A 24707-nucleotide genomic window follows, 5' to 3' on the forward strand; every position below is an offset into this window, starting at 1 on the left:
GTTGGCCCCAGACCTGCTGGGTTCCTGTCCCAGAGAGAGTGGCCAGCCGAAGCCTGGACTGATGGCCAAGCTTTTCCCAGAAGATTTGTGTTTCTTCTAACAATTTTTTAATCTTTGTTTTGTTTTGTTTTTTAAGTAGGCTCCACGCCCAATGTGGGGCTCGAACTCACAACCCTAAGATCAAGTCACATGCTCTACCAACTGAGCCAGCCAGGTGCCCTTCATCTTATTTTTTGTAACAAGATTTTTTTTAACGATTCACATGTCATTAAATCCACCCTGTCAATATGTAAGTTTGAGTGGGTTTTGGTATATTTACAAAGTGTGCAACCATCACCCCTATCCAATTCTAGAGCATTTTCATCATCCGAAAAAGAAACCTCAGGCCCGTTAGCAGTCGCTCCCTGTTTCCCTCCAACCCCTTCCCGGCTCTAGGCAACCACTAGTGTTTCTGTCACTATAGATTTGTTTATAATCTGGACATTTCATATATAAACAGGTTCACACTGTATGTGGTCTTTTGTGCTCCTTTCACGCGGCATCTTGCTTCTGAGGTACATCCATTTTGTAGCTTGTGTCATGGCTGAATGCGATTCCACTGGACAGACCACATTTTGTTCATCCACTCTTCCACTGATGTACATTTGGGTGGTTTCCACTTTATGGGTAAAGCTGCAGTGGGGGCGCCTTGGTGGCTCAGTTGGTCAAGCCTCCGACTTCGGCTCAGGTCATGATCTCACGGTTTGTGAGTTCGAGCCCCGCATCGGGCTCTGTGCGCACAGCTCAGAGCCTGGAGCCTGCTTCGGATTCTGTGTCTCCCTCTCTGTCTCTATCCCTCCCGTTCGCGTTCTGTCTCTGTCTCTCTCTCTCTCAAAAATAAACAAACATTAAAATAAACAAACAAGTAAATAAAAGTTTATTTTAAAAAGCTGCTGTGAACATTCACATACAAGCTCTTGTGAGGACATGTGTCTTCATTTCTCTTCAGTACATACATACCTGGGCGTGGAATTGCTGGGTCGTATAGAAACCCTGTCTCTAACCTTTTGAGGAACCGCAGGCTGGTTTCCAAAGTGGCTGTATCATTACTTTTCCTTTCCTTTTCTTCTTGTTCTTCTTTTTTTCTATTGTGCTAAAACATACATAACCTAAAATTTACAAATTGCCCAAATTTAAACATACAGTTCGGTGTCACTAAGTACATTCAGAAGCTTGCTGGGGCCTCCCCAGCTCCTCCTCTGCCCTTGGGCCTTGAATTTGAAGATGAGGCCTCTATGGACCACCTGTTCTTTCAAGTACCAGGGCAGGGTCCCCACTAGGCCCGTGTCCTAGAAGCCAGGAAGGCGCTTTTCCGTCGTTATGTTCCCTTGTTCTTGCACATTCCTTCTCCTCCCTTTGTTCCCCCTCTTCCTCCTTCCCCTCCTCTTGCTACTTCAGCTTCTACTCCCTGCTATTTCCCTCTTCTCACTATCAGAACAAAAATGCTCCTCCCGTCATCTGTCTACACTGCCAAATGTTCTTCTGAGCTCTTGCCATGTACGTAACCATGTGGAGTGTGCTTTTGAGAGGGGGCAGGATGGTCAAGTGACAGCAGCAGTTCAGGAGGTTTTGTAAGTGGAATGGTGAAAGGCCATCTGTTCCCAGGGCCTATGAGTGACAGTGGCCTCTATTACTGTGCAGCAGCCAACATGAATGACCAAAATGTCACCAAAGGTAGGAACCAAAAAGCATCAGGAGCTTGGCCCCCAGGCCAGGAGCTGTCTGGTCAGGGGAGGGCATGCCAATGAGCCAGGGGTGTCCCAGTGAGGACTGGCCCAGCCTGGTCTGGCAGTAGCCTCCAGAACCTCCCATCCCCACTGGCCTTCCTGACATGTGGACTATGGATGGGCATAAATAAGAACTGGAACATTTTCCAGAAAAGAGTATGGGGGCAGGAGTAAGGTGGGGAAGAGGTAGGGCTCAAAGACCAAGCTTTCTCAGGTGCTTCCAGACCAGAGAAACCATGTGTTATGTGGTGTCTACACCTCTGCTTCTACAGCATGCCTACTTCTCTCAGTCTCTTTTCTAGAAAAGGGGGTTGTCGAGTCAGGAGGAGAGGGGGTTCCTTCCCCAGGAGGAAGCCCAAACCACTGACCCAGCCCTCAGGGAAGGCAGGCTGGGGCAAGAGGGCAACTGAGGGCACAGAAATTTGGGTCCTGCTCAGCTTGTGACCAGAGAGAAATGGCAAACCCAGAGCTCAGACACCATGGAAATCTTGTGGTTCCCTCAACAGCTGCCTACACTCTCAGGCTCAACCAGGTGAGCTGGAAAGGAACTAAGTTCTGGAAAAGGGGCCTCCATACAAAGACTAAAAGCCATGGGAGCCAATGAGGGGAACAACAGCAAGAGAAATGTAACATGAATTAGATCTGTCTCTCAGCCCACTGGTAGACACCTGAAACACGCAGAGCGTGACCTTGCTCAGGGAACTCATGGCTGCCTTACTGCCTTACTGCCTTAATGTTTTGGTTTTATTAAAGACTAAAAGTAACCTTATCTTAGCAGTAGCTAGCCCCTCAAGGTCCTGAAAGCCTTACTTTCAAATTCTTTAGAGACTTACGCTACCCTTAACCCTCACTAACTTAAAAGTATATAATCAGTCACTCCTCACAACCCCCATGCAGCTTTTTCTGCCCAAAGGTCCTGTCTCCATGCTTCAATAAAATCACCTTTTTGCACCAAAGATGTCTCCAGAATTTTCTTAGCCTCTTGCTCAAGAACCCCATTAAGAGCCACACTCTCAGTTCGAGAACAGCAGCAGGGTATCGTGAAAAGTGCTCAGATGCGGAAGGGGTTAAGGCAGAGCTGGTTAAGGTAGTTGCTGATGCTTCCTTCCATTTGTTTCTAGGCTCAGTGATTTAGTGTCTCTTTATTCTTTCAGCCCAGATAATATCCTGTTTCGACTTTCTTGTGTTTTCTTATGTGAAGAAATTTGGACCAAGACGGGTATAGATGTTCTCATCTTCCCTTCCCTCATGGCCAAGCAAATGTGGTGGAGGGAGCCAGGGATGCTTATCTTGGCTGTTCCACCTCTGCTTCTTCACATGCAGGGATGGGGGAGGGGACATGTGTCCCCCAGGCTGAAGTCTGTGTGAGGGGCCCTGCTACTGTGGCTCACCTGCTAACCGGTGAGTGTGTGATGGGGCTCCCCACTGGCGTCAGAGGGGACAATTGGAGCCACTGCAAAAGAGTGTGTGCACAGGGAACTCTCAGGAAAAGCCTCGAGGCAGCCCCGTTGCATAGCCCTACTGGGAACACACCCTTCCAGCCACAAGAAAATAAAACAACCAGACACTGAGGAATGTAGCCCAGAGAGATCTAAAGGGCGAGAGTAGCAAAGGTATAGGAGGAACCCAGTGAGGGGGAGAGAACTTTGGGAATGTGGGCCCTCTGGTGACCCTCGGGCCTACAGACCCCACTAAAAGGACCTCGACCACTGTCACACACACAAATACACATTATCCATGTGAGCTGACCTCTTAGTGGCACCTGCTTCATGTCCCCACTCCAACACTTGGCCTGTGGCCAATGGCTGGCCATGTGTGCTCCACTCAGGCTCTGTGGGTGGGTATCTGCAGGTTCAGTAGAATTCTTCCTCCCCACATCTAAATCTGTTATGAGGCTTATATTCTAGACACCTGTCCTTGGCATGTTTCTCATACTTTGCAACCTTATGTCTGTGGGCCAGAATATGATGGGGAAACTCCCCCTTTCTTAAGGACCCTCAAGGAAAGTGATATCTCAGTCTTTCCTGCTTCTCCCATTGAAATGAAGCCAGTATGGTGGAGACTACCACGGGTGAGCTTATTTCCATCTGTTGCCTCATAACAACCTTGAGAAGCAGATATTATTATTCCCATTTTACAGATGAGAAAACTAATATTCAAAGAGATTAGGTAACTTGCCCCCAAGTCATCTGGCTAGTAAGCTGTGGGGCTGGGATTGAACCCAGGTCTTCATGGAATTATACCTGGCTGTTTTCTCCTGCATCGCTGCTCTTCACTGGCAGGCAGGTGATGCTTGAGAATCATTGTTGAATTTGGCACCTGATGCATGGTAAATGACCCTCTAAGAGCAAGATCAACACTCAATGGACCAGAGCAGAAATATGCACAGTTGCCTTAAAAAGCAAAGTTTCTTGACCTTAACTGTATTAAATCATTGGCGGAACTTGTAAAACTCCACATACCCAGGCTGTACCTCAAACCAATAAAATCAGAATTTCTGAGAATGAGGCTCAGCTATTAGCAGCTTTTAAATCCCCCCTGGTGATTCTAACATATATCCAAAGTTGAGAAAACCCTGAGACAGTAGTTCAGTTCCAAGTCTGCCAGAGGAGGCTTGATATATAAAAATATAGAAAGAATGTATCTAAGATATATAAATAATGTGTTCATTGGAAGGCACAGAAGGCACAGAGTCTGTCCTGGCAGGACAATCCTACCATGTATAGAACAGAGGACCCAGCCCAAGGCCAGTCCAACCCTGGAGGCACAGTAGCCACTTGGATGGAGGCACAAGTCCCTGCAAACCCATCTCATGACCAACTGCTGATTCTGATTCACAGCTCCTCGGGCTAGCTTCCCACCACACCTTGGTCATGGGAAGAAAACAGGCAAGTCAATTATACCCCTTGTGTAAATGAACTAATTGGTATTCTGATAAAAATTGCTTTTGCCTTGACAGTTACTATAAATAAAGATTAGCCTGTAGGTGTTACTTTGGTAAAGTTAGATCTTCCCGGAAAGATGAACCGCACCCCTCTTGGTGATCTGGTGAATCCGGTTTCTGATTTAGTTTCCTCCCTTGAATTGTGGTGAATTCACCAAAGAACCAGGGTGTCCTGGAGACATCAGCCAGACTCTCTCAATACAACCCACCCAGCCTTGCCTGGACTTCACTTCTAACTTCCAGAGCAGAAATTCACTGTAAGCAAATCCCCACCTTCCTCCCCTTCTCCTCCTATAGTTTTCCTTCTGCCAACTGATGCTTATAAATCTTTGGAGCTCCTCACTCTCTGCCAGGTGTATCGGTTTCAGCACCTCTTGCCATCATGGTGTCCTGCACTCCAGATGGCCCAACTGTGTGTGCTTCCCCACTCCATTCCCATCCATTCACACCTCTGCCCATGCACTCCCTCCTGCCTTCCTCTGGTTCCTCCCTCTTCCGCCTTCCTCCCTTCTTCCTCTGGTGATGCTTATTCATCCTCTAAAACCCAACTCAAATACCACCCCCTGAGCAAACCTAGTTGGTTTGTTGTCCCTGGTGTCTCAGTACGTTGGACAGAACCCTATAGAAGAGGTTCATGCACTGGATTCTAGTTCATTATCTACACATATCTTCCCTTCACTCCCCATCCAAGAGACTGAGCTCTCTGGGGCAAGAACCATGTCTTGTTGGCCCCGTTGGCCTGGTGCTCAGCATGGTGTCATGCCCATTATGGGTGCTTAAATACATCTTTGTTGCAATCTGAGCAAACAATAACTGTTGGTATATTCAAGTAATTCTTGGTCTTGTAAAAAGCCATTTCGTATCCAATTTTTCCTTTGACTAACTCAGAAAGAAAGGTCTAAGGAAGCCCAAAGATTCTGAGTCTTTGGAGAAAATCACCCTGGCTGTACAGGTTAAGCCAGGACATGGGTCCAAAGGGCGATACTGACACGCTGAACCTGAGCATTCCCTCTCCAGATGAGACCTCCACCACAGGAATCAACAACCTAACAAAGGTCGCAGGAACAGAGGAGATGGGACAGAAGGGTTTCTGCGTAGGTGTACATTGGCAGGTCTGGAAATCAATTCCCCATCCTGGGATTTCCCTGAAACACACAGGAGAGGCTCAGAGCCTGGAATAGACCCAAAGGAGCATGGGGTGAGAGGGTTAGAGGCAGACACTGAGCATTGGACCCCAAAATGCCATAGAATTTGGCATGCATGTGGGGAAGGGTGTTTCTGAGGCAGCAACTCCATGAGTTCATGTTTTCCTCATTCTGCAACACGGTATAATGGTTTTATAGGGGGCTTCTGGCGCCAGATTGCTGGGGTTTAGATCTGGTAATTTTTACACCTTGGGCAACTTATTTGACATCTCTGTACCTCACTTTCCTCACCTGTAAGATGGGGACAGTAATAAAATCTACCTCAGAATTCTTATGAGGAGTAAATGAATTAATCCATGTAATTTTCCAAAACTAGTTCTTGACGTATAGTAAATGCTCAATGAATACTAGCTAGTATTTAATAGTTTATTAACGAGCACCTGCTGGGTGTTTCTGTTACTGCATAACAAACCACCCTGAAACTTAATGGCTTAAAACAACAAACCATTTTATTTGTTCAGTTTTCCATAGGTCAGCCATCAGGGCTGGGCTCATTTGGGAAGTTCTTTTGCTGGAGTCACCAGGGATCACTCACAAGGCTGCAGATATCCAGCAGATGGACTGGTGCCAGATGGTCTAAGACGGCCTCACTCACATGTCTGATGGCTGGGGCTGGCTTTCAGGTCACTCACAGCAATGAGTCTCCACAGACCAGCCTTGACTTCTCCCCTCTGCAGTCCAGGGTTCCCACTGCAACCCAAAAAGGACAAATCCTAGTGAACGAATACTTTTCAAGCCTCTGCTTGCATTACATTTGCTAAGGTCCCATTGGCCAAGGCACAAGATCAAGCTCAGATTCAAAGGTTGGAGATAAAAAGTTCACATCTTGATAGGAAGAGAGGCAAAGTCACAACACAAAAAGGCATATGTCAATGATGGGAAAACCCATCACAGCCACCTACACAGGCTACCATACTGATATCAGATCTACAAGTAGAGCTCAGTTCTGAAGGCTGGAAGAGATGTTTTCTTGGTCCTCAGGGCTCAAGATAGCAGGAAAAATGTTGAGACATATGCGAAACAACGGTAATGCAAGGTTTGAACAAGATTAGTGCCCCAAGATAGAACAGTAAAGTGCTAAGGGAGTTCAGTCAGTGTGATCCTTTGTATCTGAGGAAGGGTGCACATCAGTGGGTTGAGAAGGCTTTATTAGCTTGGCCTTGAACATGGTTAGAATCTGGACACCTGGAGATGGGGAAAATTGTACTCCAGGTAGAGGGAAGTGCAAATTTAGGAAACCCAAGGTTCCTCTGGGGAATCCAAACCATTTGATATATAACTGGAACAAGGGATCCATGAAGGAGAGATTGGAGATATAAGGCTAGAAAGATAACCTGGTCTGATTGTGAGTCAGCTTGAATTTGAACTTCACTCTGGAGGCAATGGGGAGCCACTGGAGATTTTTCAGGTGACAGGTGAGAAGAATTGTGTTGTAAGAAGGCTCTTTTACCAGTAGTGTATCAGATGGCTTGGGCTGGGAGTGGGAAAGGGAGTAGATCATTAGGTAAGGGAGGGGCTAACAGGTCTAGGCAGGGAGATTGACAAGGAGCAGCAAGAGTGGAAAATATATGGTCAGAACCCGATGAGGCAGCCTCAAGGATGACCCAAAGGTCGCCAGGCTCAGTGCCTGGAGGATGGCAGGAGAAGAGGAGGTACACAAGCAAAGCAAGAAAGTCTGGAGGAGGAACAGGTCTGGAAGGAACCCGTGGATTTGGGGAATGTATGGGACATCCAGGTGGTGTCCAAGAAGGGCCCAACATCATGCTATGGCAGGAGGAAGAGGAGAAAGGAAAGAAGAGCTTGCTGGAGTCGCACTGAACACAGAGCGGGTGAATGTTTCAAGGTGGCCGTCAGAAGTGTCAGTGAGACGGTCATGGTGACTTCCCAGTAGAGCAGAGGAGACTGACATTGCACGGGGTTGAGGAGTGAGCAACAGGCTTCCTGCTCTCCGGAATTCAAGGTTGGAGAGATCCCCTGGACTTACGTGACCCCAGTGCCACCCTCCTTCAAACCTTCTAAAGTGAAGGAAATCTTTAAAATCCTAAAAATAAAACAAACACTGTCTTTCCCTTTCATCCTAGAGGAGGGAGGCACGCAAGAGTCTCCCTGCCTTTCTCCCTGTCTCCTGCCTGCTGGCCAGAGATCGGGTGCTGTCAGGACTCGTGTCCAAGGAGACAGGCGTTGGCGGGACAGACGGCTGTTTATTTCCTAGCAGAGCCCTGCTGTGTTTTCATAGCTCAGAATAGTTCCTTGTCCCTCTCCAGGCCTGGGGGGCGGGGAAACCTCACTGTTTGTTTTCAGGACAATTCTGGGCCTCACCTCTTCCTCTTTCTCTGCACTGTGGTCCTCATTTGGGAATTCTCAGAGGGGGGTAAGGTGTGGGTTAAGAAGGTCCAAGACTACTGATTTCCTAATTATCTCCCCCCGGCTAGGCTCCGGAAGAGGGAAGGCCTAATAACTGACTTACAACATGGTGTTTTTGTTGGGATAAAAATTCTGCAGCCATTAAGAAAGAGTTGATTAGAGGACTACCGGGTGGAGCTGGGGGAGAAAAAGAAGGGGGGGGGAGGGAACAGGGGGAGGGGATGGCCCCCTCCTCCAACCTACATCTGGGCTGGATGCCAGCATCCGTGCAGGGAGCTTGCTGCCACTGGAGATCCCCTGGGGTTTCTCAGTGCTCATCAGGTCTCGGCTGGGCTCCGGCAGCCCTGGTGTCTGGAAGGTGCCCAGAGGTGGGTGTAAGAACTGCCTTCACTGAATACTCCTTTGAACTCTGAAATTCTAAAAACTATGTGACTACATTACTTTTTTTTTTTTTAAGTCATCTCTACACCCAGTGTGGGACTTGAACTCACTACCCTGAGATCAAGAGTCACACGCTCCACCAACCAAGCGTGCCAGGCGCCCCGTGACTACATTACTTTTGAAAATATTTTAATTAAAAAGATATGAATACATTTATCTTTTCCTTCTGGCAGTAATGAATCATTTACTTCTGTTAGATTATTAAAAGTCAGGCACCGCCTCACTGGAGTCACTTTCAAAGGAGCACCTAAGACTCAGAATGTTAACGCTGAGTGTTATTACTTAATTGTTGACAAAAGTAAAACCCAGACAACTCTAGCGACTCAGTCAAGGTCACACAGCTCTTTAATCTTCCTTTGTAATCTTTTCTTTTCCTTTTAAATCTTAGTGGTAGCGGGGTGGGGGGGGGGGGTGGGCAGTCTCCTGGGCTGCCTGCTGGAGGCCTGAGGGTGTTTCTGAAAATCTTCTAAGGAAAACCAAGACCCTCCTTCTGCCCCGCACCCCCTCACCTCACTCCACTTCCCACCAGGCTGAGCCCTGGCTGCGACCTGACTTGGTTTCCCTCCCCTCCTTCTTTCCTTGGTCCCCTGGATTCTTTTAAAGAATCCAGTGAGTGGAAGCAAGGAGGGACAGCTGTTTGAGGCTGGATTCTCAGCTTGAGTCACATTTCCCGTCTCTCCTCAGACAGCCCCTCTTTGCTTCTGAGCTACGGACCAGAACAAAGGGGAAGATGAGCTTTTTGCAAAAAGTTCTGACCAGTGTTTTGGAGGCTTACTTCCCTTGCCTCTGGTGTGCACCATCAAAAAAGTTTAACCCCTGGTGGGGGAGGATTGCATTTGACAGCAGGAACTGTCCTGAACGTTCATGTGATCTGGCAGGGCCAAAGGGTTGAAGAAGAGTGAGAGAAATGTCTACCACCCGGCGGTGAGGGGGCTGGTTGACCATTTGTGGAAACAGGATATTCTCTGGAAGAAGCAACAGCTCCTTTGGGGAGGACGGTTAAGCAAGATGGGGGCAGGCAAAAGATAGGAATCTGTGATTCCTGCAAAAGTTCTGATGATTCATCATATGTTAGTAGAAGACAGACCTTGGGGTGGCAGGAGAAAGGTAGTGAGAGGGGAGTTCTTAACTGTTTACAAAGAAGCAAATGCCCTCCAGTGTTTTTCTGTGGACAAAATGTCCAGCCCATCCTGAGACATGAACCATGCTCCCCCAGCCTGGTCAATCAATGCACAGTTCAAGGTCCTGAAGCTGAACTTTCTCACCAAGCCAGAGATAAGTCAGCCATTTTCACTGGTTGACAATGATTAATCCATATCTCCCTTTACCTGTTTTTCCCAACATGTTTTTGTAAAAAATGAACTGGGTCACTCGCTTAAAAGGTGACAGCAGTCAATCCAGCCAGTGTCTACTGTCTACCCATAAACACCTACCCTCAGTGATCACTTGGTAGGAGGGGGGGGGGGGAACCCACCCAAAAAACAAATAAAGAAATTAGGAAAAAAATAATAAAGCTCTATCTTGTACAGTTTGGCCCATTACCCTTCAGAGAAGTCTACCCCGCTCAAAGCTGCAGATCAAAGCTGGGTTTTGCATCCCTGCTACAGTGTGTAGACAAGACCCTTGCTAGTGATACAAGGTAAAGGCATCTCCTTCCTCAACAGAGCCCGGAGCCCCGACCAGAATACAGGACTTGGCTGGAAGTGAAGTCAGAATTTCTTTTTGGTAAGAAATGCAGTTTTTGGATGAGGTGTGTGGTGAATTCTGGCTCCTTTTCCTCTTTACTTTCCTGTCGGCTAATAAACTTGTTTGAGTGAATGAGTCAACCTTGTTCTTGGAGAAGAAGGTGCCAGGACACTGGAAGCAGCTGTGCTTTTTTAGTAGCAAACCAGACTGTACTTTCTGGCCCCTTTCCTTCATGTTCTTCCCAAACCAAGATCTCCAAGCCTCTGAGTTTCTGTTTGTGGAGAAAGTGCCTGAGGAGTGCCCGGCTAGTATACCTGTCAAAAAAGGGCCTCTATAATTTTCCATTTTCATTGCTTCCCAGACTCAGCTGGTCATTTCCCCAGAAGGCTTAGTAAGTCTTGAGTCATCTCCACTGAAGACAAAATAATAAGGACTCTGAATCCACTGAGGACTCAGCTTTGGTTTAAGGATCCCCCAACTGACATAGCTGTTGAATACCTGACCTCTCTGCCCCACTACATTGTCAAGGTCCCCCGAGAACACAGGGGATTTGACTTTGGATCCTCAGAGAGCCAGGCAAGGTGCTTTACTCAGGAAATGTTTGTTTAGTTAAACTGGGAAGCTTCTTGAAGAAGCTGACAGGAGGTAGGGGAAATGATGGAACCCTGCCTCTGGGAGACAGGTCTTCAAATGAGTGGATCCTCACCCAAATCTCTAGCAACTCAAATGCTTTCTCCACAATATTCACCTCAAATATCCACAAGTCCTTTGAGGATCTGAGAACTCTACAATGTCTCTCTTCAGTCAGCTTTCTAGCTGACAGATTTCTAGCTCAGGTCTTTTGGGGCCTCATTTTTTCCTGCACATGATACAAATTTGCCAGAGGCAGCAGGAAGGAGCTGGAGGGTGGAAAGATAAACACTAGCAAATGGTCTTATGATGTACACAATTGCTCTGACCAAGAGGGTCCCCCTCCCTGGCAGGCAGCCTGCCAGAAGGCTGCCCCGTGTGCCCAGAAGGGGGTACCAGCTCCATCTTGACCCTTTATCAGCACGAACAATCTCTCTGTGGTTCCTCCAGAAGGTAAGGCTGTCCACTGGTTCCCCATCTGCTGAACACATGATGGAACTCTACTCGACTCAGAGTCTCTGGCTCTTAGCAACCCTGTGTAGACCCAGACAGTGGCCTTTGAGTGTTTGGTCAGAGGAGCTGCCCTATTCACCCTCGAATCACCTCAGATCATAAAAACTCCAGGGATCATCACAATAGTTACTCAATACTTTTGAGGAAGGCTTATCTGAGTAGAAGGAAGGGGCCATCTCTTCTGATGGGGCCTACTGTCTGTGGCCTCACAGTCCTGACAATGCATAATGCTCTCCTCCACAATACTTCCAAGTACATGCCCAACTGCATTGCCCCCACAGTCACCACGACCACCATCACCAGCTCTCTAGGCTGGAGGTGGCAGGGTAGGGTTGCTTGGACCAGCAAATACAATGTGGTCAAGGGCAGTTGGGGTTGGCTTGAGCTGGGTGGGAGACCAGGGGAGGTGGGGATGAAACTCCAGATCATACCTCCTGGATGATGTTTTAATCATTTCCAGTATGGAATGTTGTCAACCTTTGCTACAGACTCATTGGCTCTGAGTTTCTTTTCCTTGTCCCCGACCCACCCCTTACAACGCTTGTACTTGCTGAAGGGAAATCCAAGCAAGTTTTGAAAAGCTTTATTCCCAGTAGCTCTAATCCTTGAAAATGTCAGTCTGTCACCTGATTCAGCCCCTGCTCCATTCAGAGTTTTAGGTGACCCAAGTGTGTGAGGTTTTGATCTGTGCATTGCTACACAATGATTTCTGCTCATGCAGGTGAGCAGGTAGCATTGTTTCTCATAACTTGGTACTTGTTACTTTTATTTATTCTTTGTCTATATCCAGGACTATAACAAAATTGTATTGACTTCCTGGTGACTATTTTATGCATATATAATATAAATAAAATAAATATATAATATATATAATATATAGATATTTATAATCTCCAACTACAAATGAAAGAAAGCTCAAAATACAGAATCCCCTAAGGAAGATGCAGATTAAAACCATAATAAAATATCACTTTACAGGGGGGCCTGGCTGGCTCAGTCAGAGGAGCATCTGACTCTTTTTTTTTTTTTTTCTTTAAATTTTTTTTTCATCGTTTTTTATTTATTTTTGGGACAGAGAGAGACAGAGCATGAACGGGGGAGGGGCAGAGAGAGAGGGAGACACAGAATCGGAAACAGGCTCCAGGCTCCGAGCCATCAGCCCAGAGCCTGATGCGGGGCTCGAACTCACGGACCGCGAGATCGTGACCTGGCTGAAGTCGGACGCTTAACCGACCGCGCCATCCAGGTGCCCCTGACTCTTGATATTGGGGTTGTGAGTTCAAGCCCCACACTGGGTGTAGAGATTACTTAAGTAAATACTTTAAAAAAGATATCAGTGTGGCCAACTAATCTTTGACAAAGCAGGAAAGAAGATCCAATGGATTAAAGACAGTCTCTTCAGCAAATGGCGTTGGGAAAACTGGACAGCAACAGGCAGAAGAATGAACCTGGACCACTTTCTTACAGGATACATAAAAATAAACTCAAAATGGATAAGATCTAAATGTAAGCCATCAAAATCCTAGAGGGGAAAGCAGACAAAAACCTCTTTGACCTTGCCCGCAGCAACTTACTACTAAACTTGTCTCCAGAGGCAAGGGAAACAAAAGCAAAAATGAACTCGTCAAGATAAAAACTTCTGCACAGTGAAGGAAACAATCAGCAAAACTAAAAGGCAACCGACAGGATGGGAGAAGATATTTGCAAACGACGTATCAGATAAAGGGCTAGTATCCAAAATCTATAAAGAACTTATCAAACTCAACACCCAAAAAACAAATAATCCAGTGAAGAGATGGGCAAAAGACATGAATAGACACTTTCCCAAAGAAGACATCCAGATGGCCAACTGACACATGAGAAAATGCTCAACATCACTCATCATCAGAGAAATACAAATCAAAACCACAATGAGATACCACTTCACATCAGTCAGAATGGCTGAAATTTACAATTCAGGCAATGACAGATGCTGGTGAGGATGTGGAAAAAGAGGAACCCTTTTGCACTGCTGGTGGGAATGCAAACTGGTGCAGCCACTCTGAAAAACAGGATGGAGGTTCCTTAAAAAAATTAAAAGTAGAACTACCCTACGATCCAACAATTGCACTACTAGATATTTATCCAAAGGATACACATGTGCTGTTTCAAAGGGGCAAATATCATGACTTCACTCATATGTGGAATTTAAGATACAAAACAAATGAACAGAAGGGAAAGGAAGCAAAAATAATATAAAAACAGGGAGGGGTACAAAACGTAAGAGACTCTTAAATATAGAGAAAAAACTGAGGGTTGCTGGAAGGGTTGTGGCTGGGGGGTGGGCTAAATGGGCAAGGGGTATTAAGGAAGCTACTTGTTGGGATGAGCACTGGGTGTTATATGTAGGGGATGAATCACTGGATTCTACTCCTGAAATCATTATTGCACTATATGCTAATTTGGGCGTAAATTTAAAAATATAATAATTAATTAATTAATTAAAAAAATCACCTTGCACCTGTCAGAATGGCTAAAACAACAACAACAACAACAACATCACCAACAAGAAATAACAAGTTTTGGCAAGGATGTGATGAAGAAGGAATTCTCATGCACTGTAGATGAGAATAAATGCAGCCACTGTGGAAAACAGTATGGAGGTTCCTCAAAAAATTAAAAATAGAAATACCATATGACCCAATAATTCCACTACTGAGCATTTACCCAAAGAAAGCAAAAACACTGGTTCAAAAAAGACATACACATCCCTATGCTTATTGCAGCATTATTTACAATAGCCAAGATATGGAAGCAAACCAACTATCTATCAATAGATAAATGGATAAAGAAGACACACATGCACACATACACACTCACACACACACACACACACACACACACAGAAATATTACTCAGCCATAAAAAAGGATGAGATCTTGTCATTGATGACAATGCAGATGGACCTAGAGGGTGTTAGGCTAAGTGAAACAAGTCAGACTGTGAAAGACAAATCTCATATATTTCACTCATACATGGTGGAATCTAAAACACAAAACAAATGAATAAACGGACACAAAAAGCAGAATCAGGCAGAAAAATACAGACAACAAATTGATGGTTGCCAGAGGGGATGGTAGGGAGGGACATGGGTAAACTGATTGAAGAGGAATAGAAGATACAGACTTCCAGTTATAGAATGAATAAGCTACAGGGATGAAAGGTACAACATAAGGAATATAGTCATTGACATTGTAATAGCATTGCGTGGAGACAGATAACAGGCACACTTGTGAGCACAGTGTAACGTCTAGAGATGTTGAATCACCACATCGTACACCTGAAACTAATGTAACATTGCATGTCAACTATATCCAAATACATTTTTTCAAAAAATAAGCCCTTTCCCTAGTCCCCATTGACCAATTTGCTGGTGGTTTTATTTAGAACCATATATTCATCACATTGTTTTTGCAGGAGCACACATTCATTCTACTGTTTAAATTTATGTGTTAAAACCCCAAAGGTCCTAACTTGAAGGACATTAAATGAATTAATCAGTGCATTTGAAGATGATTCTTTTCCTGCCCTAAGAGATACAGAGCCAACACTGGGAAGAGGGTTTGATCTCCCAAATCAGAGGCACTTCATAGACTCTATGCCATTAAGAAAGGCCCAGCAAGGTGAGGGCTCCCAGTACAATAGAATTTACTGTATTTTAAAAGTGATACTTTTAAAACATGATAGCTAGAGTACCAAGACTTTTCTTTGTCCTCAGATAAGTGCACTTGCAGACAGGGAATCAGGATCTTTGCAAGAACCATGGCAGATTTAGACTCTGTCCTGTGTCTCTGGCTGGGTTTCGGAGCCAGGAAGGCAGCCCCTGAACTATCAAGCAGCATGCCAAAGTTAATCATTGGCCCTGCCGAGTACATGGCAAATCAGGCTGTTTTTGTGTGCCCGTTTTTCTATTTTACGTAAATCACCCCGAACATGTTTGCATCAACCTACTGGTGATGCACCTTTGATCAATAGATTTTAGACAAAAGTGGTTTTTGAGTCCAAAGAGCAGGGCTGGGTTGACCTGCAGACTGGATACAGGGTGTATAAAAACAGGGGCAAGGCACAGGCTGATAGCAGAGCAATCACCACCAAGACTGTAATAACTGCAAAGGCTCAGCTGAAGGGTGCCCGAGGGGCCACGGAGTAAGGATGGAGAAAGGAATGAATGTTCTTCATGACTTTGGGATCCAGTCAACGCACTACCTCCAGGTGAATTACCAGGACTCCCAGGATTGGTTCATCTTGGTGTCCGTGATTGCAGACCTCAGGAATGCCTTCTATGTCCTCTTCCCCATCTGGTTCCATCTTCGCGAAGCTGTGGGCATTAAACTCCTCTGGGTAGCTGTGATTGGAGACTGGCTCAACCTCGTCTTTAAGTGGTGAGTAAGAGCCAGACAGAGAGGAGATCGGCAAGGGAAGAGGCTGGCATTCTCTCTGGAAATGTCTGTCCATTGGAAGTTGCCTTCTCCATGCTATTCGGGGAGCTACAGGTTACTCCCCTCCTGACTTTGGATCATCTACATAAAGAGGGAAGACAGAGAAAACCCTGTCAATGAGTTGAAGATACAGGCAAGGCTATTTCGTATGGATGGAAGGCCAGCTGGACTTAGTGAAAAGTCTGAAATTCTAGCTTATAAGCAAAGAAGTACAGTTTTATTACTTTGAAGCAGAATAGGCAATGTAAAGATAGATGCAGGAAAGAAGAAAGATGAGGCATGAAATCAGGAAGCATGTAGATAATTCAAAAACCTATTGCATGGACAAATGAGAAGTAACCCAGAGAACTGGGCTCCAACCCTTGTTCAGCCACCTACCAACTCTATGTCCTGGGCAAGTCAAAGCAACTCTCTGAGTTTCTGTTTTATAATCTGTAAACTTAGGTTATCTCTGGGACCTTAATAATAATTCTAGTTAACATTTATTGAACATTTAGTAGGTACTAGGTCATGTGCCAAGTGCTTTTCTATGGGATGGTTACTACTATATTACAGATGAAGAGACAGAGGCACTGAGTTAAGTGACCACAACTAGATCAACATAGACAGTCAATGTCAGAGGCAGCATTTAAGCCCAGACAAGCTGGTTTCAGAGGTCAGGCTCTTAAGAACTACGTTATGTTCAGTGCTGATGAATTGACTCTCTCGGGGAGCAGGAGGAAGCCCTAATTTTAGCGTTTGTCAATTTCTGCTGTATATATATGTGTGTGCGTGTGTGTGTGTGTATACACACACACAATACACACACACACACACACACACACACACACACATATATATATATATATATTTTCCCATTGGGGCCACTTTCAATCTACTCATCAGTCAAGCTTGCAAAAATCCTAAATATTTCTCAATTGTTAGCCAGTACCATCGAACTCTAGAACATCACTGGTTTGGCTTCTATTTCCTCATCTAGACAATAAAGAGATTGGGCCATCTAAGACCTTTAACATCCTTAAAACTGTCTATGTCTACTGTCAGGTAATTCTGAGACCTTTTTAGCTCTAATATTCTTTAGTCATAAACAATAAAAGTCCTTTAAAAGTAGGGTAAAAAGTTGTCATGGGGCTCAGAGGCCCAAGGCATATTGATGTGGTTCTGAAACTTCTGTTGAAAAATCGACTAAGTTTTGTCTGTAATGTCCCCTTATTCAATAGCATGATCCTAAAAAGTAAACAGCTAAAGAGTTACTTCAAATATCTGATCTCGGTTGAAGAACCATAGATTTTCTCTGAGGTCAGAGTTAGTGACTGTCTTTGATTTCGGTGAAAAATCACTATTCCACCTCTGGAGTGGCTGACCTTTGACACCTGTTTCCACAAAGAAAAATGTGTCTAGTACTTTTAAAGGCAAAGTGGTTTGTGTGAGATGCCCTGTTCCAAAGCAGAGAGGATACAAAGCAAGCACTTGAAGCTATATATGTCTTTACAGACAACAATTCTTATAACAAGGAGGCCAAGTCTCCTGAGGGTGCTTCTCCCTAGAATGCTAAGGCACATTCTCTGATGTCAGAGGAAACCCAAGACTCCCGGAGGCCTGACGAAAGAGAATAGGGACCTAGAAAGATATGCAAGTCCAAGCTGCAAACTGTAATGTATGCATCCTTCCAGACAGATTCTTGCTGGGGTTTTTAAAAAGTCGCATAGCTGGGGCACCTGGGTGGCTCAGTCGGTTGGGCGTCTGACTTCGGCTCAGGTCATGATCTCACAAGTCTGTGAGTTCGAGCCCCGCGTCGGGCTCTGTGCTGACAGCTCAGAGCCTGGAGCCTGCTTCGGATTCTGTGTCTCCCTCTCTCTCTGCTCCTCCCCTGCTCAGGCTCTGTCTCTCTGTCTCAAAAATAAATAAAAACATTAAAAAAAATTTTTTTTAAGTCACATAGCTTCCATTACTATGGATTTTTAGGATCTTGGGTTTATTTATTTCTGTTTGAATAAATAATACATTCAAATATTCAAAATTCAAAAGTTGTATAAAGAATGTACCAGAAAAAGTCTCCCTCCACTACCGCTCTCCAGCCACTCGGTTCTCCTTCTTGGAGGCAACCAAAGCTAACAGGGTTTTGTTTAGGATCGCATGAATCTTCTCCCCAAGCTACTCTCTCTTCTCAAAGGTGTGGGCTTTGAGAAAAAAAAGGGTTCTTTCAGTCACTCCAGACGCCGGGTCTGCTTTTTTTACAGGATTCTCTTTGGACAGCGTCCATACTGGTGGGTCATGGACACCGACTACTACGGCAACACCTCCGTGCCACTGATAAAGCAGTTCCCAGTCACCTGCGAGACTGGACCAGGTGAGAGTCCCAGCCCCTGTAGAGACAGAAGCTGGGTGCATCTTGCTCACTGTGGACACCTATCAGTATTCATTGTAGATGAAGCTGTCTTTGAGGGGACATGAGGAGAGCCACTCCTTCAAGCTTTTGTCATGGTCTTTAATTGGGTACAACTCCATTCTAATTCAATTCAAGAAGGCCTTCTGAATAACATATTGCTGCTACATTAGAAAACACCTAAGAGGGGCGCCTGGGTGGCGCAGTCGGTTAAGCGTCCGACTTCAGCCAGGTCACGATCTCGCGGTCCGTGAGTCCGAGCCCCGCGCCAGGCTCTGGGCTGATGGCTCGGAGCCTGTTTCCGATTCTGTGTCTCCCTCTCTCTCTGCCCCTCCCCCGTTCATGCTCTGTCTCTCTCTGTCCCAAAAATAAATAAAAAACGTTGAAAAAAAAAATTAAAAAAAAAAATCTGTTAAAAAAAAAGAAAACACCTAAGAGGGGCGCCTGGGTGGCTCAGTCAGTTAAGTGGCTGACTTTGGCTCCAGTCATGATCTCATGGTTCATGGGTTCAAGCCCTGTGTCGGGCTCTGTGCTGACAGCTCAGAGCCTAGAGCCTGCTTCAGATTCTCTGTCTTTCTCTCTCTGCCCTTCCCCCGCTCTTGCTCTGTCTCTGTCTCCCTAAATAAACATTAAAAAAATTAAAAAAAAAAAAAAAAGAAATCACCTAATATTTCCAGAACATAAATTGTTAGTCCGGAGAGGCAAGGGCACTCTCCAAGCACTCTCATGAGAGTAACTGCATTATGGTCCTTGGCCCAGGGAAGGGAAAGCAGTAGAAGCCTATGCCCCTGGCTATCCTTCCCCAAGGCCTGGTCAAGTAGATCTATCTTCCTGAGCTGCCTGTACAACCCCCCACTGTGCTTGTACTTTACTAGTGACAACCAGACAGTTATTGTAAAATCGAATGACAGATTTCCTTTATCAGTAGGTGGTGGAATATCCAACCCCTTTGCTCACCCTTAAGTCTTGGCTCTAGCCTCCCTTCCTCAGGGACCCTATCCCTGACTCCCAAACTAGGACATGGACCTTAGTTATTTGTTCTCATAAGCCCTTTGTTCACTTCAGAGCATATTCATTCATTCAGATGTTATTCATTGAGCACCTCCTCTGTGCCAGACACTGTTCCAGAAAGTTGGAGTACCTCAGTGAATACAGCAAAGATTCCGGCCCTGGTGTAACTAAAATTCGAGTGGTGTGCCATGGGTGTAGGCATGCAAGTACAATATACAAAATCATCATACATAAGTAAAATATATAGGATGTTAGAAGATGATAATGAAGAAGAAGGAGGAGAAGAGTGGGTGGATAAGATAGACGACATCCCCTAGCAGTCTCCCAGATGGAGACTTTTCACCTTTAGTTCATCCATTCATCTCTTCCCTATCCTTTAGGAAGTCCCTCTGGTCATGCCATGGGTACAGCAGGTGTATACTATGTGATGGTCACATCCACCCTCTCTATGTTTCGGGGAAAGAAAAAGCCAACCTACAGATTTCGGTAAGAACCCCCAGCACTGGGGTGTGGGTGGTGGAGGGCAGGAGGTGACTCTGTAACTGACACACCCCTTGCTCTTCCTCACATTCCCCACCCCTAGCCCACCCTGTCTTGGGTTGGTCCTGAGCAGAGTTGTGGTCTTTCTGCGGAGAGCAAACATTAGAGTCACAGAATGTCAGGGTTGGAAGGGACTGATGAGAGCAACCCTGAATTTTACAGATAAGGAAACAAAGCCTAATATGGTAAAGGAGCTTCTCAGGGTCAGGTAGTGCAGTAGTGGCAGGTTTAAAACAAAAAACAAAAACAAAAACAAACAAAAAAACCATTTCTGTACCAACCAAAGAGTCACCTTGTTCAGGTTAAAATAGAAAGAGAAACATAAGACATTCCTGTTACAGGGAATTCCGAGAATACAGCCACTGTGCAAACGCTTAATTATCAAACATAAAGTATTTAACATTCACACATGTAAGGGTTCACCACGTTACACCAGTATCTCTGAGCTTTTGAGTACGGGCTTCAATTTACAAAAATTCCACTGACTGTACCTAAGTCTGCCAAGCGTCAGCATTCCTGCCAGAGCTGTTCTTTTTGCTGAAGGATCTGTATCTGGGTTCTGTTATGACTGCCTCTTCCGTTGCAGGTGCTTGAATGTCATTTTGTGGTTGGGATTCTGGGCAGTGCAGCTGAACGTCTGTTTGTCCCGAATCTACCTTGCTGCTCATTTTCCCCATCAGGTTGTCGCTGGAGTCCTATCAGGTATCAGCTGCTCTGGCTGTCTCCCTTCCTCCCCTCCTGTACCGTGTCTCCCAAACCAGGACAAAATCCCAGCATTCCATCCATGTTCTGGGCATAACCAATGCTGTTAGCATTTCAGTGGGTTGAAAGTCAAGGGTGGGCAACTTGAAACTATTCATTTCTATAGGAGTGCCCAGATCTACATAATTAAATATGCTTCAGAAACGTTGCAATACATCAAGTTAACTTACCCACTTGAATTAACATGAAATTTTCTTACTTAAAAAAAAAAAAAAAAAGGTTTTCATGTGTATTTATTCCTGAGAGAGAGGAACAGGGAGGGGCAGAGAGAGGGGGAGACACATAATCCGAAGCAGGCTCCAGGCTCTGAGCTGTCAGCACAGAGCCCCACATGGGGCTCGAACACACAAACCATGAGATCATGACTTGAGCTGAAGTCGGACGCTTAACCTACTGAGCCACCCAGGTGCCTCTAAATTTCCTTACTTTGTATATTCTTTATTTCTTACTGGTCTTTGAATGGAAATGGCCCCTAGTTTAGTTTTAAGGGAGTCTACCAAATTAGCAGTGTCCTAGAAAAGCTCTTTATTTGGGTAAATTAATTTTCAAACCCACTGTTGGTTTTTCTTATAAGGTTAGAGTTCTTAATACAGTTGATACTTGAATGATGCAGGCATTAGGGGCATTCACTCACACACACACACACACACACACACACACATACACACACCGAAAATCCATATATAACTTTGACTCCCCCAAATTTAACTACTAATAGCCTATTGTTGACTGAAAGCCCTACCGATAACATAAATGGTCGACTAACACATATTTTGTATGTTATATGTATTATATCCACATTCTTACAATAAAGTAAGCTAGAGAAAAGAAAATGTTACTAAGAAAATCAGCAGGAAAAGAAAATACATTTATATTACTATACTGTATTTATTTTTAAAAATCTGCATATGGGGGTGCCTGGGTGGCTCAGTCAGTTAAGCATCCGACTTAGCTCAAGTCATGATCTCATGGTTTGTGGGTTCGAGCCCTGTGTCAGGCTATGTGCTGACAGCTCAGAGCCTGCTTCAGATTCTGTGTCTCCCTCTCTCTCTCTTCTCCTCCGCTCACGCTCTGTCTCTCTCTCTCAAAAATAAATAAACATTTTTTTGAATCTGCATATAAGTGGACCCACCTAGATCAAACCCAAGGTCAACTATACTTCTGTTTTCTTAGATCCCATTAATAAAAAGACTTAGGTTAAGTGTAAGAAAGAATTTCTTTACTTTGTGGGAGGTACTGGAATATAAGACCTTAGGGAAATTGTAGAATTTCCCCCCTGGAGATGGGTAAGAGCAGAATACAGTAACATTACAAGAAGAGTGTTGAGTACAAGGGAGATAACAATTTCATGACAGCCATAACTGTAATGTAGTATTGAGCACTGGGTGCCATATTTGAGAAAGAGCCCAGAAGCCATGTTATATGAAAGACCTGAGAATGTTTAGGTTAGAGAGGAGAAGAACTGTCTTCACATGTGTTAACAAGGCTCTAGATTTACTTAACTCCTATGGAAAGAACTGAGATCAACAGATGGCATTAGAGGGGGCCACATTTCAGTTTAGCACAAGGAAGAACTTTTAAAATAATCAAATCCATTCAGGGTTACCTGGGTGGCTCAGTTGGTTGAGCTCTGGCTTTTGACTTCGGCTCAGGTCATGATCTCATGGTTCCTGGGATCGAGCCCCAAGTCAGGCTCTGCGTTGTTAGTGCAGAACCTGCTTTGGATTCTCTCCCTCCTCTCTCTCTGCTCCTCCTCCACTCATGCTGTCTCTCTCTCTCTCTCTCTCTCTCTCTCTCTCTCTGTCTCAAGATAAACATTTTTTAAAAATTGAATCCATTCAAAGATGAAATGGGCTGCCCAAATGGGAGCGAGCTCTCCATACCTGTGGACATTCAAGTAGAAATATGAGAACTCCCGACAGGAAAGATGCATGAAGTAGGAGAATGTATGTGACATGACTCTTCCATTTGAAAGAGTCTATGGCTGAGGACAGACTGGAGTTACATACGGGAATAAACCAGGTGACCCTCTGTTCTAGCGTCTGTGATTTAATGCCACAATGGCAGGATGGATGATATGTCACCCATTGCTCCAAACCCACCCATAGCTGAAGGTTCAGAGTCTTCCCCAATTTTTCACTGTCATTCTTTCTTCCACTCAGGCATTGCTGTTGCTGAAACTTTCCGCCACATCCAGAGCATCTACAATGCCAGCCTCAAGAAATATTTTCTCATTACCTTCTTCCTGCTCAGCTTTGCCATTGGATTTTACCTGCTGCTAAAGGGGTTGGGTGTAGACCTCCTGTGGACACTAGAAAAAGCCAGGAGATGGTGTGAGCGGCCAGAATGGGTCCACATTGACACCACGCCCTTTGCCAGCCTCCTCAAGAATGTGGGCACCCTCTTCGGCTTGGGGCTGGCTCTCAACTCCAGCATGTATCGGGAGAGCTGCAAGGGCACACTTAGCAAGTGGTTCCCATTCCGCCTCAGCTGTATTGTGGTCTCTCTCATCCTCCTGCACCTCTTTGACTCTTTGAAACCCCCATCCCAAATTGAGCTGATCTTCTACATCCTGTCCTTCTGCAAGAGTGCAGCGGTGCCCCTGGCATCTGTCAGCCTCATACCCTACTGTCTTGCCCGGGTCCTGGGCCAGCCAGACAAGAAGTCTTTGTAAAGGATGTGGAGTCTTCAGTATTCAAAGTCAATGACTGTGCCAACGATTGAGGATGGCTAGGATATTCTGCCAGCCTGTTTTGGGCCAGAGGTGCTAGAGTCAGCTGAGAAAGCCTTGTCTGTTAAAAGTTCGGTCATTCTGGATTTTTCCCTGAAGACTTGCTTGTTCTTTTAGACATACAAAAGCAAGACTTCCAGGAAGGGTCAGTTCATCATCCCAGGTGGGAGATCCCCACTGAAAATTTTCTACCTGTCCCCATCCTTACCCAGACAAGGGAAAGGAGCAGTGAATTTGATAGGGAAAGCAGGACCATTAAGGAAGACTTTTTAGGATCTTGTGTATCATGCAATTTATGTTAAACAATACCTAAATGGCTTTGTTCATATTTGAATCTTTAGGTAAGGGACTCTCAATAGTGGGGGACCAACTTAAAGTCTAATTATAGGTAGTTAGTGGGGTAATTCTGCTTCTTGTATTTTTCTATTATATACCTATGGTCATTGTATTTACGAGGCTTTCTGAATGGCCACAGAGACCTAGATTTGTACTAGGTCGGAGCATTCAGGTATAGTCAGCTTCTCTTCTATCACACTAGATCTTCCTCCTTGTTAGCTCAGCTCTGCTTTCCCTAGAATTTTCCACTAGCCCCACATCCTGTCGGATGCTCAGATGCCTAAAGGCAACTCTGGGTAGTGCTTTGTATGGTCTAGTTAAGTTCTGAAATCTTGGGCAAAAAGGCGAGGAGAGGGCAGGGAGAGACAAGGATTCCTCTCTCCAAAAGGTCACTCCAATGTTACTTTTGATTCCTAGAGGGTAAATATGACTCCTTTCTCTATCCCAAGCCAACCAAGAGCACATTCTTGGAGGAAAAGTCAGCTCTTCCTTGTCTGTTCTTCAGTCTCAGTTGATTTGTAGAATATGCCTTAAAAAAATGTTAAAGTCTATTTATTTGAGAGTCCTTGTTTTTGCTACTAATTATACAGTTCGCCATATATTACCATTCACACCAATCATCCTGGTCATGACATCTTTGAAAAGAAAAATATATATGTGCAGTATTTTATTAAAACAACATTTTATTTAAGAATGAAGTCTTACTGATTACTATATTTTAGATGCCATGTGATCTGAAGGTTCTAATTCTGGCTCAGCTAAATTTCTAGCTCTTTCTCTATTTCCCTAAACAAATAATTTAGTTTCTGTGTACCTATGTTTTCCCTTTGGAGAAAGAAAATCTTGGGCTGGCCAGGAGTCCCAGTAGAGCTGGGGGACATACAAGGTGTCCACGGGGGCACAGATAGGGTTGA

General features: G+C 45.0%; 1 protein-coding gene across 1 annotated transcript; it reads left to right on the forward strand.

Annotated features, from left to right (window-relative positions):
- The first annotated feature begins 14613 nt into the window (after window positions 1-14613).
- Window positions 14614-24418, forward strand: G6PC1 (glucose-6-phosphatase catalytic subunit 1). The gene is made up of 5 exons (XM_049636156.1): window positions 14614-15970; window positions 18268-18377; window positions 19805-19910; window positions 20551-20666; window positions 22889-24418. Exons 1-5 carry the CDS (start codon window positions 15741-15743, stop codon window positions 23398-23400), a joined length of 1074 nt encoding a protein of 357 aa, XP_049492113.1. The 5' UTR covers window positions 14614-15740; the 3' UTR covers window positions 23401-24418.
- Window positions 24419-24707: the final 289 nt, after the last annotated feature.

This window comes from Panthera uncia, chromosome E1 (assembly GCF_023721935.1).
Source record: "Panthera uncia isolate 11264 chromosome E1, Puncia_PCG_1.0, whole genome shotgun sequence".
Taxonomy (NCBI): domain Eukaryota; kingdom Metazoa; phylum Chordata; class Mammalia; order Carnivora; family Felidae; genus Panthera; species Panthera uncia.

Bases quoted from the DNA above. Each gene is read 5' to 3' on its own strand.
- G6PC1 (XM_049636156.1), top strand. From the start codon at position 15,741: ATGGAGAAAGGAATGAATGTTCTTCATGACTTTGGGATCCAGTCAACG. The intron at 15,971-18,267 runs GTGAGTAAGAGC...CTTTTTTTACAG, and splicing joins CTCAACCTCGTCTTTAAGTG to GATTCTCTTTGGACAGCGTC. The intron at 19,911-20,550 runs GTAAGAACCCCC...CTTCCGTTGCAG, and splicing joins AAGCCAACCTACAGATTTCG to GTGCTTGAATGTCATTTTGT.